Source organism: Apus apus, chromosome 11, assembly GCF_020740795.1.
Source record: "Apus apus isolate bApuApu2 chromosome 11, bApuApu2.pri.cur, whole genome shotgun sequence".
Taxonomy (NCBI): Eukaryota; Metazoa; Chordata; class Aves; order Apodiformes; family Apodidae; genus Apus; species Apus apus.
In genome coordinates this window covers 20038914-20054725 of record NC_067292.1, presented here as the reverse complement: position 1 = coordinate 20054725, position 15812 = coordinate 20038914, and the positions used below count along the sequence as shown (strand labels likewise).

The 15812-nt window shown below is 49.3% G+C and overlaps 1 protein-coding gene across 3 annotated transcripts in view; it reads left to right on the top strand.

Moving 5' to 3' along the window:
• The first annotated feature begins 3935 nt into the window (after positions 1-3935).
• The window catches only part of NUTF2 (nuclear transport factor 2), a 28042-nt gene continuing 16165 nt past the window's right edge, over positions 3936-15812 (top strand). Inside the window, exons 1-2 of one of the 3 annotated variants that reach the window (XM_051629418.1) lie at positions 3936-4014; positions 14583-14707. In XM_051629418.1, the coding sequence (XP_051485378.1) occupies positions 14609-14707 (99 nt within the window). In that variant the 5' untranslated portion in view covers positions 3936-4014; positions 14583-14608. Of the gene's footprint in view, positions 4015-4047; positions 4264-11403; positions 11595-14582; positions 14708-15812 lie in introns of those variants that run through there. The other 2 variants (XM_051629417.1, XM_051629419.1) reach the window with 2 other exon arrangements.

Below are 15812 nucleotides of genomic sequence, written 5' to 3'. Positions count from 1 at the left end.
GCTGCACAACCCAGGCAAACACTTCTCAGGTAAACCTTCCCCACCTGCTGCTGCATGAAGCCAAGGGAGCAACAGCACTGGTGGGGGATGAGGGGACCAGGTCTGTAGGGAGGTACCTTAACATGTTAACAAATAACCTGAGACACCTCTCCATGTAAATGCTTTCCTTCCATTTCAACCCCTCACCTTTCTGCATCCTGTACTCTGATCTGGCCTGATGGCATTTTTCTGCCACCAGCATCTTTTGGTACCAACCTTCTTTGGTTGCCACTTTCCTGGGTGGGTTTGTTTTCAAACATCAGCCCTAGAGGAGGGCTTGAAGAATGGGCATTTAAAATGGCTTTTGTTTCATCTTCGTAACCATCACCCCTAGAGATGAACAGTAACTCCCTTTCTGGGTTCTGTACCTATTTTGAAAATTTTCTGTAATAATATTATATCCTTTAACCCAGTGGGCTGATAATTATATTTTACTTAAGGTGCTGCATCCTTGCTCAACACCCTCCAGCTGCAGAGCTTGAGCACTGAATGTGTATTCCCTGAGCAGCCTCTGTCCAGTTGTGCAACAAGTTAATCTACCAGTTCAGCTTTCCACAAGAAATCTAGAAAAGTAACTCCATCTAGGACACACCTAGCTGTGAGATCCTAAAACCCTGAGGATAATGCAATGGGGAAGAGCTGCCAGTCGGGCTCTCAGCTGCCTGATGGGGTTTTCAACATCTGTAGAAGGTTTCTGGTTGTTGCTGCCCTGATTTCCCCAAGTAGCTGCCAAAATCACAGAACCATCAAGGTTGGAAAAGACCTTCAAGGTCATCAAGTCCAACCACCCACCCTACAACCCCTAACTACTAAGCCATCTCCTGAAACACCATGTATGCCCTTCTTTGAACACCTCCAGGGATGGTGCCTCCACCACCTCCCTGGGCAGCCTGTTCCAAGGCCACCACATTTTTTCCTAATATCCAGCCTGAATCTCCCCTGGTGCAGCCTGACCCTATTTCCTCTTGTCCTACTGCTGGTCACCAGGGAGAAGAGCCCAACACCCACCTCACCACAACCTCCTCTCAGGTAGTTGTAGAGAGCAATGAGGTCCCCCTTCAGCCTCCTCTTCTCCAGGCTCCACACCACGACTGGTTGAAGCACAGGCCAGACTGATCCACCACTCTGGATTAAATGAGAGAGCTTTTTTTCTCCTGAAGGTGGTGAACCTAGTGACACCACCCAAAGATGACACCATTCCCAAGGATGAAGGGTTTTGAACTTTAATAAGGCAAAACCAGGCTTTGTGAGAAGGGACTACAAAAAGAGCTTTGGCCATGGAGCCCCTGTAGCCTGAGCTGGATGTTGAGTCCTTTGTGATACGGGCAGAAAGGGACAGAGGGGCTCTTAGGTGACAAGGAAAGTTAACAAGCAGAACCAAACAGGAGAAAGAGAAGGTTCTCTCTGGTAGATGAAACCCTGTCTTCCGTGCTTATGCACAAAACTTGCTCAGTTCACCTGGATTTTAGAGATCAGTTGAATATTAGACAGATGATTATTTTCATGACCTCTAACACAACATCTTCCAAAGGATGGGCTCCTCCACAAGGAATATTCTCCAGACTTCTGCCCAAACTCTTCTCCTGCAGTTCCTCTCTTGCATGGTTGGAAGCCACAGTGCTGGCAGTCAGCGTGTCCCTGTGGCACCCCTGTGTCCTTGGCTCATGTCCTGCCTCCAGCTTTGGAAACTGCCACTTCTTAGTCATTCCTGTTGATCCCACCTCTGACTCGTGCCCTGATGTGACAGGGCAGAAGTTCCTGTGCCACTCAATGTCATGATGCAGAGGCTGGAGATTCCTCTGGGAATTGTGTGCTAGAAAGCACTGACTGATAGGCTGGATGGTGGATCTCTCAGACTTCCCTGCTCTACATACAGAAATGCTGAAATTCTGGGCTGAATCAGGGTTCACTGAGCAGGCAAAGAGCAAAAATGGTGTGCTCTCCTGGGTGGTGGAGCCTAAAAACCAGTTATCTCCTCCTCAGGCTGCTCCACTCAGCCCTCATGACCTCATTTCCTCTTTTCCTCCCAAATCACACAGCAATTCTCCCTCAAGTTCTTACTGTGTCCCTGCTTCAAAAATTAAAAGCCACACTGCAGGGAGCATAAAGGAGCTGGGTAATCACATCCTAAAAGATACTTATCCCACTATAGTGGCTACTACAGGAAGAGCAGAAGGAAAAGCAACACCATTTTATTCTCAAGGCCCACAAGCTCCTGGCTTGGGTCCTACGTTTGGAACCGACTCCACAGCACGTGAGCTAGACAAGGTGATCCACATCACACAAATCCTTGTCTTTGGTCTTTCTGGATGAAGAGCAAATAAAAAGTAGCTTTTTCTGTATATGCAGAGCTTTGCATTGGTGTATAACCAGCCCTGTTCCTAGATATTCCTATATAAATCTGCTGGGTCAGACTTGCTGTGCACAAGCTAATTAACCCGTGTAAGTCACAGGCTCCACGATCTAAAACCAGGTTTTGTTCCTGACATAAATCCTTAAGCTGAGTCCACAAAGAACTGTGGTCAGGATGGTGCCTGTCATTTCACTGACATCTTTCCCCCTGGGGGAGAGACATCAGTGGTAACCACAAGGTTTGGAGCACATAAACAGATCTCGGGCTGCCAGCTGGGAGTCTGAGAATGTCATGATAAAAGCAATGAAAAAGCTCCTCATTTTCTCTCAAGCGTGAACCAGCACCTCAGTCAGAAAACAAAATGGGGTGTGTGTGTTAAAATCCCTTATTTATTGTTCACTTCTACTCAGTGGAATCTCACCTCCTTGCTGTCTCCATTCCCCAGACATGCAGGGTAAGAAGCCACGAGACACCAACCCGACTCAAGGTTTGCTTCTTTTCAAATAGGAGAAACCTGCTAGGAGACGTTTAGTGCAACGTTTAGAGTCTAGGCAAGAGGCTGAGTGTCAGCCACCCTCACCCTGCCCCCGCGGGGACACAGACGCTCACGCACCTGCAGGTTGTGCGGTGCTGGCTGCCCCACGGAGCCCGCGGCTCTGCGGGCAGGTACGGCAGCGCTCAGAGTTGGGCTGAAATCTGGTCGGTACCAGCCAAGAGCTGAACTGTCTTTCAGGCTCAGCCCAGGGACCCAAACCCCCCAGGTCAGGTTCATTCTGCACCTTTTCAGCCCTCTCTGCTGCTGCTGGAGGGAACGCGCTGTGGGGTCTCCAGAGAAACCGTGGGGTGTAGACCCTTCCTCTGCTTGTTAGCTGTTATTTTTTATACCACCCCACAGCCTTTGTGCTAACTCTTTCCGCTGCAAGCCGGCTGAGCAACTTTGCTTGGTTTTTCAAGGTGATTTTTGCTTGTAAAGCCCGTGTTAGGGGAGTAAAGAACCGCCTCCGGGCTGTCCGCTCTGTCTCGCAGCTCATCGCCCACTTCCTCGCTGAGGGGCCACAGGCGGAACCCCCTCCTCCCGCCCGCGTTGGGCTGAAATCCTGTCACCGCCACAGCCCGGGATCCCGGCAGCCGCGGCGGGCCCGGGCTCCCCTCAGCCTCCCCGGGGCCATCGCCGGCCCGCGGGGCCACAGGGCGCGGCGGAGCTCCCTCACGAAACGCAGCCTCCGCCCCGAGGACGGCGCGGGTGGCCGCGGGGTGTGCCAGGAAGGCTCCCGGGGCCCGGCGGGCCCGGCCCCGGTGGGACGGGAACGCGGCGCCTCCGCCCGCGCTCCGCCGCTATCCCACAGTGCTCTGGGGCGCCGCCCGCGAGCCCCGCGCCGCGCGGGCCCCTTCCCTTCATTCAAATGAGCCACGGCGGGGGCGGCGGCGCGGGGCACGCCGGGAGTTGTAGTCCCGCCCGCCCCTCCCGCTGCGCGCGCCGGCCGCCGGTGGGACTCGCCGTCCCGGCATGCCGCGGGGCGGGCCCGCGGGGCGGGGCCGGGCGGGGCGGGGAGCGCGGGCGGGAGAGGCTGCGGGTCGCGCCGCGCACGGGGCCGCCGCCGCCGCCATAGTGGGAGCCGCGGGTGAGTGCGGGGGGCGGGGCAGCGGCGGGAGCGGGAGCGGGAGCGGGACCGGCCGCCCCGCGGCCCCGCGCTCCGGTGCAGCCCCGCGGCGGGGCGCTGCCGGCAGCCGCCGGGCGGGGCGGGAGCCGGGGCCGGAGCCGCCCTGACCTTCCCCGTCTTTGAGGCGCCGGCTGCGCGGTCCCCGAGGGGCGGCGGCCGGGGCCCGGCGCCCGCGCGGACCGGCTGGGGGGCCCGAGCTGGCGCCGCCGGGTCAGCCCGGGGCTGCGCGGGGCCGGGGGCTGGCGCGGGGGGAGGGGGGGGGCTGAGCGGCGGGAGGGGCCCGGCCCGGGGAGCGGGGCCCTGGGCCGGGGGCAGCGCGGGGAGCGGATCCCTCCGGCGGGGCGGGGAGCGCTGCCCCTCGGCCCCGCGGGAGCTGCTGGGGGCGGCTCCGGGGCTTTCCCGGCCCTGCCCCGGCTGCTCGGGGCTTTGCTGCCGCCACGGGCTGAGGCCCCGGGGCCGCTCCCCGCTGCCCCGCGGGCCCTGCCGCGCTGTGCCCGGGCTGGGCGGGCAGGGGACGGGGTCGGTGCGGCCCCCGGGTGGGCTGGGGTTCCCTCGGGTGCTGTGCCCGTGCCTCCCGCCCTGCTCGGCCGGAGCGTTGAGCGGCGGCTGAAGCTCACCCGGGGAGGCTGAATCACTTTCTCGGGTAGGAAACAAAAGGTTCGCCCTTCCTTGGGGGGAAAACTGGCAGCCTGCGTGTGCCGGGGGGGCTGCGGCAGCCGGCTGCTCTAACCTTTCAGTTGCCAGTTCCCGGTGTGATTCTACAAGAGATGGGTTTTTTTCCCCTGCCATCTCTGTACCTGTTGCCCCTTTTTCGCTTTAAAAACAATCAAAAACCTCCGAAATTTTACAGTAGTGAGAAGGGTATGTTGCATTTTATTAATATGAGTGAATTTTCTGCAGCCATTGAGCCCTCAGGACGTTGTTCTGGCGGTTCACACTTAACTCCCTGTCTGAGGCAGGCTGTACTAATGCTCCAGCTGCTCGTGCTGGTTTGAAGTCCATCACTTCCAGTGCAGACGTGTTTTAGAGTTGGATTTCTGGCACACAGAACGGGGACGAAGCCCAGGTGAAAGCTTCAGGAGGAATCAGTTGCAGATCTGTTGCTTGAAAGTCAGATCCAGGTGCTTGAACCAGCCCCCTGCTCGAGTTGGTACTTCTTTGATTTCTTCTTTTCTGGAAGGAGCTGTGTTCAAGCTGTGCCTCCTGTGTTTGTGTCTGTGTGGTGACTTTAAAAAGGGTGTTTCACAGAACTCCACATAGAAGTAGAGAAATTATTGTTTAACATACATCATCAGTGAAACATCATCCACTCTCAAGTGCAGTGATATTTTTTCCTTGCTTTTCAACCCCAGCTGGGGTCCCGGTTGTTACTTTGTGTTCCTTAAAGACTGGAAGTGACTTGTTAGGTTATTTGAAATGTACTTGCTCTGTGCATTCAGAAAAATGCAAATGGCAACAACTTTCTGCAGTTCACTCTGCTGGGGTTTCTTTTTGTCTCTGTCATTAGTAACAGGATCATGGAGTTAGTGGTGGTGTGGGTTGTGTTTGTGTAAGGATTGCAATATATAAGGTAGCAGTTGTAAGCATGATTTCTGTGAGTTTTAAAACCACTAAAAATTGTGGCATCACAGTTTTGATATTCCTGTTTGTACCTGACCAGTTTTGTGCTGTTACATGCCATGTTTCTGGAAGCAGGACTATTGTGTGCTGCAGGGGGGAAAAAGGAAGCAAAGCAGGAGGGGAAAATGTGTGGGTTTGAAAGTGGAAGATGGTTGGGCAGATGCCACAGGAAGAATTTTGGTGACTTGGTTTTGTTTCAGGCACATTGATTGAGGAAAGTTGGAGCTGTACTGAAGACCTGATGGCAGGGTATGGAGGGGAGGTGCAGGCAGCCCAGCTTACAGAGGTGAAAGCTTGTGGATCATAAAGCATGTTGGAGAAAACTTCCCATATTTTGCTTGCAGCCAGTCAATAATATGGGAGTGCTGGGGCTAAACCTGGAATTATGGGGCAGTATAATGTGAAATAGCATATTACCTCTGTCCTCTTGCATTTACCACTGTAGCAGGGTACTTAGAGTTAGGTTTTTAGGGGTGATTACCTGTGTGCCATCTAATTCAGGGCTATTACTTACACAGCTGGCTACTTTGACAAACACTAACCAGCAATTGTTTTCACATGTGCCAAACTGCAGTTGTGGACCACTAGGAAACTTGCCAGGGTCAGATGGCAGTTGTTGGTACAAGTCCTGTGTGGAATAAAAAAATCATACTCAATATTATTTTGCTGCTGAGTTCATGAACAAACATAGTTAATTTGTAACTAGTGAATTAGTGGAGAAAAAAAGATTATAACTGAAATGTGACCTTGTTTCTTCCATAAATTAAAAATCAGTTCCTAATTTTCCTCTTAACCCAAAGCAGCTGTTATGATAGAGATGGAGAGACAGAAATACCTTATTTTCTTCTGTTTCTTTAAGATTAAATGTTAGGTTACTGTGCCTAAAAGATAAAGAAAAAATGTGGTGTCCTACTTCAACCCCCTTCTGCCCCCCAATGTCTCTTCTGTTACTTGAAAACTGAGGAGTTTTGGGTTCATCCTGGGGAAAAGAGATGTGACTTCAGCTTTGTGAACTTCAGGTTTTTGATGGCAGCAAAAATATTCTGTGGAGAAAATGCCAGATGTGCAGCACTGTGGCTGTTGCTTAACATTGCCTTTCTGTCCAATCACATGAAATACAGTTGATGTCCATAGATTTGAAAATCATCTCAACTGACTCTGTCCCTGTTGGGTTGCAACCAGGGTGAGCACCAAGCTGTGGGTACAGGGACAGCTTTTCCAGGGCCTTCCCCATCTGCTGTATTTACTAATGGCCTTGTCCTTGCTGACATCTGTAACAAAAAAACCCCACCATATACTTCAGGTTGGCATATTTTCTGCATGAATTTGTTTTAATAAAGTTGGAGGAGACGAATAAAAAGATTGAGAAGGGGAAAGTCAATTTATTTTCCATATTTCTCAGAAGGAAACAATCTGTTCCTTGTCACTCTTCCCTTTAATCCTTTTCCAACCCTCCACTCTTCACACATCTCAACTTAATTATTTTTAGATCTGAAAGCATGTTTAGAATAATGTAATTTTTTTTGCACAGTGCAGCCATAGCAATTACTAGGTGAGGGTCTATCTTGAAATCAATAATTTCTGACTGGCCTGGAGCAATCATTTGCAGGTGGTTAACCTCCATGGATCAGTCAGCTTCTGTGGAGACAATGGCAAAGATACCACAGAGAAGCATTTTTGTTCTGTCTCTGAATACATGAGTTTGCTGCTGGACTGGAGGTTTCACAGGTTTTCAGACTGAGAAAGGTTGACCACAAAGTTGGGATTTCTGAGAAGGAGGTACAGTGTGTTTGAGAGAAATTACTTTCATATGAAGCATGGCCAGCAAGTCAAGAAGGGTGATGGTCCCTTGTTACTTGGCTCTGCTGAGACCCCATCTGGAGAACTGTGTCCAGCTTTGGGGCCCCCAACACAGGAAGGACATGGAGCTCCTGGAGAGAGTCCAGAGGAGGCCACGGAGATGACCAGAGGCTGGAGCAGCTCTGCTCTAGAGCCAGGCTGGGAGAGTTGGGGTGTTCAGCCTGGAGAAGAGAAGGCTCCAGGGAGACCTGAGAGCACCTTCCAGTGCCTGAAGGGGCTCCAGGAAAGCTGGGGAGGGGCTTGGGACAAGGGCAGGGAGGGAGAGGACAAGGGGGATGGATTAAAACTGGAAGAGGGGAGATGGAGGTTGGACAAGAGGAGGAAATTCTTTCCTCTGAGGGTGGTGAGACCTTGGCCCAGGTTGCCCAGGGAAGCTGTGGCTGCCCCATCCCTGGCAGTGTTGAAGAGCAGGTTGGATGGGGCTTGGAGCAGCCTGGGCTGGTGGGAGGGGTCCCTGCCCATGCAGGGGTTTGGATCTAGACGATCTTTAAGATTATCTCCTTTCCAACCCAAACCAGTCTGGGATTCTATGGTATGTTGTGATGACTGGTGGTGTATGGTGTCCCCCAGTAAGTTCCAGTGTTTCATCACCCTGTGTTTCTGCCTGGCCTTGGTGTGTTTAGCCTAGAGAAGAGAAGGCTTGAGCAGGGCTTGATCCGAGCTCTGATACCTCTCAAACCATCAGCAGGAGCCAGGCTTTTCACAAGATGCTTGGTGGGAGCACAGGAGACAAGGGGCAGGAATTAGAAGAGCTGGGATTCTGGCTGGAGGTGGGAGAGCTGCCCTCTGTGAGGACAGTCAAGCATTGGAACAGGTTGCCCTTAGAGCTTATGTAGTCTCCAGCATCAGCTTTTGGGGATCAAAGTGGATAAAGGCATGGACAACCTGGTCTTGTCTCCTAATGGACTCTGCTTTGAGCTGGAGGAGGTCCCTTACAACCTGAATTCTTATGTGGTTCTGTGATAATTTGCGTAGCTGCTACTGTTGCCTGTGTATGCCCTTGCTAAAGGAAGATGATCTGTTATCAGGTGATCCTTGGTGTGGTTGAATAGTTGATCTGATGAGAGAAGATAAACTGATCCTGTGGTGCTAGTTCCATTGTGTTCCTAGAAGGTGTGACCCAGGAGCCGGCCCTGTCTTGTAAGTTTTAGTGGCAGTAGGAGAGAGAAGGAAAAATAGTCTAAAAACTGTTTGCTGCTTTACTGTTATTTTTTTTGGTGCAGTCTGAAGACTGGGCACTCTTTAATCTGAGTGATCAAACATCTGTGTTAGAAATCACATGAGTGACAAGAACCGAGACAGCCGCGAGCGTGCTCCTTGGCTGGGTTTGCTCGTTAATCAGTAGTGAAGAGCCCAGTAACTGATGGTCTGAATCATGTTTGCTGTGGGTTCACATTCACCCCTGACCAATAGCACCAGTTTAAAGGGAGGGTTGATGCTCTCATCTTACACTGATTTTCAAATCTTCCAGAAAACAAGGTTGGATTTCATTTTAAGAGAATTTAACTTGGTGCAGTGGGACGTGGGGGCAGCTCTAATACCCAGGGAGTGTGGCTTGCTTCTGGTCTGATAACTGATGGTATCAGTGTAGTCATGACTGGCTCATAGCTGACAATTTCTTTCTCCACTAGCATGTTGGAATGTATTTGTGTCAAGTGTTTCCTCTTTCAATCCTGAGGAACATCCAGAAAGAAATTCTTCACTGAGCCATTTGCCTGTGGTGGTTGGTCATGGATTGTTTGCAGCTTGCTGCTTAGGTGTGGTAGCCCCTGGGAGACCACCTGCCTTTCCTTCAACACTTTTACATTGCTGGTGCTCGTGTTAGCTTTTGTCAACATGTTCAGAAAATGTAGGATTCTTACAGAAGTGCAGGTCTGCCATGCTTGGACGAAAAATTGAGAGCAGGAAGCTGCCACACGTCCAGGTCTGATCATGCAGTCAACGCAGCTGCAGGTTGAAACAGTTACTTGGTCTTTCTGCACACTGCTGAGATGGGGCAATAACCCACCTGCTCCAAACCTCACTGGTGCTTGTGTGCTTCAGGAGAAGTGATCTGTTTATCTGTCTGTTGGCAGGACACACTTCATGCTTTTGCCAAGTAAAAAGGTGTCTTTTCCTCCCAATAGCTCTGGTGGTACCACTTGAGCTCAAGGATGGACTTTGTGCTGCAGCAAGTTGACAGAGAATTGTCTCCAGGTTTGGTGGTTTTTTGTTTGTTGAAGGAAACAATAGGAAGAGGTTTCATCCAGACCACTTGCAGAAATGGCTTTTTTAAGAGCTGTGCTCCCCCTGGGAGCAGCACTCATTGTGTTGGTGCTGGTTTCTCATGCCCAGCCTTGAGCCAGAGAAGTAAGAGAGGTGAGTGTAGATAGCAACACCTAAGCTGTGACAGACAGTGTGAAAGATTTTGTGTTTCTGGGGTTTGTGGACAGAAAATCTGTTGCCTGAAGCCAGTGTAAGCCTAGTCTAATGTCAGGTCACTCATGGCCATGTGAAGACTCCTTTCCCTTCCAGTCCTCCTGTGTCTCATACCTTTTCTCTTTGGTGGTGCTGCTGTTTGGGTCATGCAGCTTCACATCAAATTGGTGCCATGTGCCAAAGCAAATAAGGGGGAGCTTAATGCAGAGCCACAGGACAAAACAAGCTGCAAGAGCTTGTGGAGAATGGAGGAAGAGAAACTTCAGGGTGTGGTGTAGCCTTGGACCACTTGGTAAGGTCAAGCAAACAAAAGAAGCACTGAGCATTATAGACTCTTGTGGGCTGGGCTGCCTCGGTTGTGGTGCTCTGTGGAAGTCCTGTTGGTGTGGGGGGGTCTGTGGCTGCCTGCAGGAAAGCCTGATGTCATGGGGAGCTGGGAATTCTGCTTGGGTTGGAATATGAATTCCCTCTCCTGTGCTGTGGGAGGTTTGATTGTTCAGGGGTGCTGGGTGCCCCTGAGGCAGAGGGATGAACGTGGGGCAAAGGTACTGGGGATACGATGGTACCTGGTAGGAAGCCTGGTGAGCAATGTGTAGAGGGCTGGGGTTTTCACTTGGGGATGTGTTGGTGGCCTGGCAAAGGTGTTGGAAAATGTGATTTAGACCTTGCTGAGAAGTCCCCTGATGGCCAGCAATGGCAGTGTCAGCTGTACCTGTTGGAGAGAGAGCTGCTGGCAGCTGCAGCTTTGTGCACTGTATTGGGTTTCAACTTGAGCACAGACTGCTGGGTGGGATCTGAGGTGGGGCTCAGCTCTCTAATATGAGCAGATTCCAAGAAATGGAGTAATGGGAGTTAAAGTCTTATATTCTGTGTTGGTAGCTCAGCTCTGCTGTTTCTCTTCTGCCAAGAAGCTGCTTATCAAATGGGCTGTGATGTTCTTGTGTGGATGCAATGAGGTGGGTTTGGTTTGAAGTGATGAAGGAAGGAAAATTAGTTAGCTTGAGGAAAGTGCTTTTCCAAGGAGAATTAAGGTGGGATACTCAATAATACACTTATACAGTGGTAACTTTCTGCAGGTGCCTTTAAAAGCACAGCTGTGCCACATCTTCTGTGCTCTCCAGCTTCTTGAAACACCTTTTATCTGGCTCAATATTTACTGGATATTCTTGCCTCTGTAACCAAAGTTTGTGTGAACCATAGAAACATTTGGCTGGGTGGCTCTGAGGCACAACTGTGCTGTCCTAGACTTTGTCAACATCCAAACGTGCATCCTTCCTACCTTTGGAATAGATCTTAAAAGCTTTATATATTGCATTTATCTCATTAAACCAGCCTGATAAACGTATCAATACAATCTTATATGGACTCATTGAAAGGGAGTAGCCCTGGTGACACAGATCATTCTTATCTTGTCTTTCTTTAGGTACATCCCTAAGCTTCTTACATCTGTAAGGACAGACAGTAAATATGAGACAGGATGGAGGAAAAGGCAACAAATCAGAAAAGGAAAATAAACCTTTCCAAGGAGAGTGAGAGTGTTCAACAAAACCATATATGAATGGCACAGGAAAAGAAGCAAGTTTGTAACAAAAGAGAAAAAAAGATGATTAATCTCAGCAGCATCAAAAGCAACATAATAACAGGTCAAATTTATACTGATTTTTTAAAAAAAATTATTGAATGATATTTTACCTGCCAAAACACAAATAGTTTTTTTTAAAGAGATAGCAAGCTTGCATACTAATTTTTAGTTTTGAAAGCCATAATAGTACATGTATGTATTTAAAATACAAATTCCTTAATTTCTTGCAGTCTCAAAGGCTTCCTGGCAGTTTCAGGATTGAACAGGGGGCACCTGGTGCTTGGGTGAGGCTGCTGTGCCTTGAGGAGCTAGATGAGGTGCAGTGGTAGCACACAGCTTGGCCTGGGGTCTGTATGGAGCGTGCTGGGAAGGGTGAACACATTGTGTGTGTGAAAAATTAGCAACAGGAACTTCCTTCAGCTTCATGAGAATAAGGTGGTGGGTTTGGGTTTGTTTTGCTACCTCATCTCGGTGTTAGACGTGTGGCTGTTTAACATCAATCCTGCCAACTAGATTTGCATTTGTTTAGGAGGATATCTGACAGGGGTGTGAGCTCATGGGCTGAAGCTGAAGCTGTGACAGTCCATAAAAAGTGATCACAGAAATGATTCTCACTTGGGCTGATTGTTGGCTCCACCACAGCCATCTCAAACTACAGACCTCTGGGTTCCTGTGGGTCTGCAATGGAAACAGCAGGCTTCAAAACTAACTACTGGTACTTCTGGCCTTCCAAGCAAGACATCAGTCCTCCCTGACAGCAGGGCAGGCATCCCTTAGTGCAGTTTTTAGGGAGCTGGTGAGATTTGTCATCTGTTTTCCCAGAGGAGTGACCACACTGGGTAAAACTGCTTCAGACTGAGTCATGTGTTACAGGTATTAGTGGAGCACCCGTGATGGTGACTGATCCCAGATTGTAGATCTTTTTGGAGCAGTTCAAATACTGGTTATGTGGCAACAAGTTGAGTCTTTGTTAATGTGCAGTGTTCCTGAGTTTGACCATATTGCCATATCCTGAAATCAGGAGGTTTAAATGGGTTAGGTATGCTTCTATAGAAAGTTCATTTTTTACCTAATCCTTGAATAAAATAAAATGTCTAAGGTCCACCTGCATGCAGGCAGGGTCAGTGAGATGTCCCATGGAGTCTGTGGCATGCTTTTGTGGTGCATTGTCACAACCAAAGCTCCTGCTGAACCCCTCCTCACAGGCTACTAAAGATCCCTTTCTCAGCAGGGAGAGCCACCTTGCATTCCCTGCTCCACAAATGCCAACCATTTTCTCCCTCAAGTAGCCTGGATCTCTAAGCTCTAGTGGTTGTTCTTGGTTTGTATTTTACTCTGGCAGTTGAGCTTCCCACCCTGAAAAACTTGTCTGAAACCTCCTGTTATGCCATTTTTCTAATGGAAGACATTTGCTATTCTCTAACTCTGGCCAAATACGTGTAACCTAAAAGCTTCATGGTTTGAACCCATTTCAGTTCCCATTTGTGTGAGTAGAGCTCAGACAGCCCAAGGCCTCAAACATGAGAAGTTTATCTGGTCTGACTGTGCTCGGGGAGTGAGGCCTGGCAATACTTGCTGCCCAGATCTTGGGAATATGTTTTTTGGTCCTCTTAGGAAATTGTCAAATCTTAAACAGGTGTGTGACTAATTGAAAGCCAAAATAACTGTCGTGTCCTGAAACAGAATTTCACACCTTTCCAGGCTTGTGGTGCAGTGCAGGCAGGGATTGCAAAGAGGGACCAGTGGCTGACAGATCTTGACTTTTAGCAAGTTTAATTTAGCTTGTTTGAAGTAAAAGCAGCTCTTAAAATGTCATGTGGTGGGGTTTGAGGGCAGCATTGTTGTGTTTTGACTTTCAGCACATTTCTTCAGGCTTTCAGAGGGATAGAAGGATAAAGGAAAAGTGATTTTGCTTTCTTGAAAACCTTTGTGAGATGAGATAGTGATCATCTGCCCTGGTCATGCAGGAATGGTTCTGGACTCCGTCTGCCTGGACTGCTGCACATAGTCATGGAATGTTTTGGGTTGGAAGGGACCTTAAAGATCATCTCGTTCACACTGTACAATTAATCCCTCTAGAATAGAGGGACCTCAGTTTCAGAAGTGTGGGATGTCTCTGAGCTCCAGGAGCTTCACTGGGAACTGCAGGTTCTCACCACTGTGAAAAATCATGGTTTGTGCCTTGAACTTACTCCAGGTTCATAAACAGGTGTCGAGTGTCCTTCAGGCTTAGTGACAGGATAGAGGAGGAAAGGATCTGGCTTAAAACTGGAAGAGGGGAGATTGAGGTTGGACATGAGGAGGAGATTATTTGCTGTGAGGGTGGGGAGAGCCTGGCCCAGGTTGCCCAGGGAAGCTGTGGCTGCCCCATCCCTGGCAGTGTTGAAGGGCAGGTTGGATGGGGCTTGGAGCAGCCTGGGCTGGTGGGAGGTGTCCCTGCCCATGCAGGGAGTTGAGGCTGGATGATCTTTGAGGTCCCTTCCCACCCAAATCAGTCTGAGATGACTCTCTGAAAGCAGACTCTTGTTAAGCAAAGACCTGGTGAGTGAACTCCTGTTGTGCATCCTTGGAAGGACACTCTTCCCTAGGATGCCCTTGGGGGTGGTGAAATACCTGAGGAGGTGAACAGATAAATCAGGTGGTGTCAGCCACTTGCAGACAATCCACATTATCGTGTCTTTTGTTTCTAGTAAATCACCCACTGCAGCAGTGAGTGCTGGCCCACTATTTCATAGGGTGTAATTTTGGAAATGGGTGAAACTAAGGTGTGTTTTTTTTTCCCCTCGTTCCCCACTTTTGCATGAATTGTGGCCTCACACTGAGGTAGCCCTTGAAATCACCAAATGCTCTAGTAAGAAATGAAGCCATTTGGTATCCAAGATCTTTTCTTTGCAAAAGTCTGGGATGTGAAGGTGAGATTTGTCCTGCTTGCTCCACAAAAAAATTCTGGCCAGCTGAGAGGAGCCGTGTTTGCTGGTGCTTAATACTGAAGCCAAAGTGTTAAGCTTATTTATGATTGCTCTGTCTAATGATTGTTTTTGGTTTACAGTCACTGCCTGTAGGTGAGGATTCAGAATGGGAGACAAGCCTATCTGGGAGCAGATTGGGTCCAGCTTCGTACAACATTACTACCAGCTTTTTGATGCAGACAGGACTCAATTAGGAGCAATATATGTAAGTATCTATTCAAAGGGGGCTGGGGCTCTGTCCCATATCTGGCTTGGTTTCCCTGTTTTGATGTGTGGGAATAGACAGGATGGGATAGTGGATTCTATCCTGACTCCAGAGTGTCATCACACTGACTCAACTTTTATTTATTGAATTTCTTCTACATTTCACTTCTATTTGACCTTTGTCTGCCTTATCTGTATCTTTATCTCATAAAACCACTGGTTGGCTGTGGGCAGTGGCTTGTGTGGAGGGAGCTGGTGGTCCTGTGATGAAATCCTCAGTGAAGGCAAATCTGCCAACCTTAGTTTGCCATTAAGTTCCAGGCATGGATTTCCTTGGATCCCTCTTGAAGTGGGATGTGATTTAAGGCCTGCTCTGTTTACAGTTCTTCCAGGTGTTTCTCAGATCTCATTCTGTGCTAATCCTCAGAACATTCAATTTAACATTTTAAATCAAATTTAAACTAAGTTTAGACTTTGTTAAATTTAAATGAAGTTAACATTTTTTCAAAAATTAGATTGGTATTTTTGCTCCTGGTTTGTGAGGAGCATCTGGTTTGAGTTTTGAGGGAAGACTCCTCCAGAACATGCACAGTGCTCTGCCTGATGGCTTGGTGGTGAGGAATGCTGCTGAGTGGCTGAGGTGCTTCAGCAAGACACTCAAGTCTTACAGGTCTTCCAGCAGCATATCCTGTTCTTCTGACATGTTTTTCATTTGCTGGATGAGTTGTTTGAAGCCTCATCAAGCTCTTGAGGATTGAAGCTGTTGCATGAGCACCATCTGATGCCCTTCCTTATACCTCAGCAGTGTGCACCAGCACTGCTAGCTTTTGCTCCTTGGATTACTTATGGAGAAAGGCTGAGAGACCTGGTGCTGGTTAGTCTGGAGAAGAGAAGACTAAGAGGGGACCTGATTAATGTCTACAAATACCTGCAGGGTGGGTGTCAAGAATGGGCCAGTGTCTGTTCAGTGGTGCCTGTGACAGGACGAGGGGAAACGGCACCAAGTGACAACACAGGAAGTTCCACCTCAACATGAGGAGAAACTTCTTTGCTGTGAGGGTGACAGAGCCCTGGGACAGGCTGCCCAGAGAGGCTGTGGAGTCTCC